Source organism: Lipotes vexillifer, unplaced genomic scaffold (genome assembly GCF_000442215.2).
Source record: "Lipotes vexillifer unplaced genomic scaffold, Lipotes_vexillifer_v1.1 scaffold1639, whole genome shotgun sequence".
Lineage (NCBI taxonomy): Eukaryota > Metazoa > Chordata > Mammalia > Artiodactyla > Lipotidae > Lipotes > Lipotes vexillifer.
Window position 1 is genome coordinate 1415274 of NW_006782296.1, and position 2641 is coordinate 1417914.

A 2641-nucleotide genomic window follows, 5' to 3' on the forward strand; every position below is an offset into this window, starting at 1 on the left:
CATTGTAGATTTTGGAGGTGGAGAGAAAGGAGGCCTGTTTCTGCCCTTTATTAGCTGTGTGCCCTTCGGCAAGTCACTTAACCACTCTGAGCCTCAATTTCCCCCTCTAAAATGAGGATATCAATACCTACCTTCCCTGGTCATTGTCAGGATGAATGAAAGAAGACCTCTGGAAGTATTTCTGTAATTGCCAGACATCAGAGATTGTTATTCGTTAAGGCAAGCGAGAGGCCACCGTAGGTCTTTGGAGGTGACAGCTTCAAGATGTTTTCCCCCTCTGCGGTTCCTGCTCCTTTCCCAGCGTGGATGCTGGCTTTAATCCTCCCGTTCCCCAATACCCGCGCTTCTCCTTGAGACCGCCTTGGTGGTCCTCAGATTTTCGCAGCCTGCCTTTTTCCTTGGGCGCCCCCATTCTAAAAGCACTGGGGGTGCCGGCACAGGCGCAGAGCTGGTCCAGAGTGGACAGGTCGCGGGGGTCTCCACTGGCCTGTATCTGCGCCCCCCGCCCTGCTTTGGGATTCTTATTTGCAGATGGTTCTCTGTGGTCTTCAGCTCGGTCCTGGGCTAAACAGAGGAGGGGAGAAACAAGGGGTGGGGGGCCTGGAAGGGGGTTCCCACCTTCTCCGGCGGGAACCCGAGAGGGGGACGCAGCCCTTGCGCCCCAACGCCGCACCGTCATGGGTCTCCAAGCCGCTCTCGTAAGTGGTGGCAGTCCTCGACTCCGACCATTGCCCCCTCAGTCCCCCAGGCCGTGACCCCTTTCACCCAGACCCCGCCAGTCGCCCGGCTCCGAGCGAGCGGGAGCCTGCGGTTCTAGGACCCCGAGGCGCGGCCGAGCGCGCCGCCGCCTCTGCCTCGCCTCGGTTGCTCCCGCTGCGGCAGGTGAAGCGGCGCCGGCCGCCCCCTCTGCGGCAGGTGAAGCGGGTCGGTAGCCCCCTCTCCGTCACGCCATGGCTGCGGCCGACCCCCGGCAGGCGCCCGGCGCCCTCCCCCTCCCTCCAGCCCGCCCCCCTGGGGCTGGGTGCGTAGCGGCGGCGGAGGCGAAATGCGGTTTGCGCGCACAGGGAGCGACAGCAGAAGTTAGAAGATCGCCGAGGGGGGAGCCCGTGCCGCAGCTTCCTGCCCCCGGCCCAGCCCTCTGGCCCCGGCGGCCTGCAGCCTGACTTCCTCCCCCGACCCCGCAGCTCGCCGCCCGGCTCCTCGGACGGGGCCGCCCCGATGGGACGCCGCGCCCCGGCCCTTGCGCGCCGCTGAGCCGAGCGCCCGCGTCGCCGAGCCCCCGCCGCCGCCGAGAGCCGCTGCCCTCCTCGCCCCCCAGGCCGGGAGCCTCATCCGCCCTCCCCGGGAAAGCTGGATTTCCGAGGCTGGAGGCGCCTGGCCGACTGGGTGGGGACCACCATGGGCAACGCGGCCGGCAGCGCGGAGCAGCCCGCGAGCCCCGCAGCGCTGTCCCCCAAGCATCACGCGGCGCCCAAGCAGCCGATGCCCGCGGCCGGAGAGCTGGAGGAGAGGTTTAACCGGGTCCTGGTGAGTGTGGCCCGCTGTGCGCGGGGCGCGGGCGGGGGGCGGCAGGGGCTCGCCACGCGTCCCCGCCCCCGGGGGCTCAGGTACCGCTTGGAGATCTCCGGCGGCTCGTTGGCGGCCCCTCCAGGGGGTGGAAGTGACAGTGGTTTCTTAAAGAGTGACTTAGCACTCTCCCCCCAAAACTTTCTTCTGCAACCGTCCAGTCTCCCTCCCCAAGATACCCCCTCCCACAGCGCTTCTGGGTCTAAAGGTCTAAACAAAAATGTCCTGTGAGGAAGTTGGGAGCGCAGCACGCGGGCGGGGGGCGGTCCCGGAGCACCCCCTTCCCCACTGCACGCAGGCCCAGCCACAGGGTGCAGTAGTATCTACTTGTGTCTCAGGGTCAGAGACATAAGGGCTTATATTTTAACCTCCTGGGAGCTGGAAACTGAGTAGAGGTGTTTGGTCCTGATCTGCTGGTGCCTGAGCTGCTGGGAGCTGGGTTGTCAGATCACGCAGGTGGGGGTGTCTGTGTTTCTCCCTCACTGCAAGTCCGGGAGAGCTTGTCTGTGGGTCCTTATCTTGTGCGTCCCCTCATACCCACTGGAGGGATGAAGGTTAGGAAGGGCGGGGTCAGGATGGGTTGGTCACTCTGGCTTGGGGTGGAGCAAAAGTCTGGAAGCCCCTCTCCCTCACTGTCACCTGCTTCAGGGGATTGGGGGGCTTGGGGACTAGGCCACTGGGGAGGAAGCCATCAACTGAGCCTGGAGGCAGTTGGGATGGATTTGGTGGGTAGGGACTCCAGAGCAAAGTCAGGGTTCTCTAAGACCTGGTAGAAGAAAGGAGGGGAAATGGCCACTCATTCTCACTTCCCTCTCCCTATCTCAACCCTGTCCCAGGCTCCTTCCCTAACTAATTGCCTGGTGGCCTGTCTGCTGTCAGCTCCCTTGCCAGACCCTGGGTGACAGGCAAATAAGACCGTGCTTTTCCCCCGAGGCACTTCCAAGTCGGAGCCGGCTAGCGCTGCAGGTCTGAGGGTGGGGGCCTGAGGTAGACGCAGGCAGCGGAGCCGCGCAGGCTGGTGGCCCTGTTGATTCTCCACCTTCTCCACCTCCTTGACATCATTCCCCCCCCCCAC

At 64.4% G+C, this 2641-nt stretch overlaps 1 protein-coding gene across 1 annotated transcript in view; it reads left to right on the top strand.

Annotated features, from left to right (window-relative positions):
* Window positions 1-1398: 1398 nt before the first annotated feature.
* Window positions 1399-2641, top strand: part of FMNL1 (formin like 1) — a 28320-nt gene continuing 27077 nt past the window's right edge. The window contains exon 1 of the mRNA XM_007455142.1: window positions 1399-1527. Coding sequence (XP_007455204.1) covers window positions 1399-1527 — 129 coding nt within the window. The remainder of the gene's footprint in view (window positions 1528-2641) is intronic.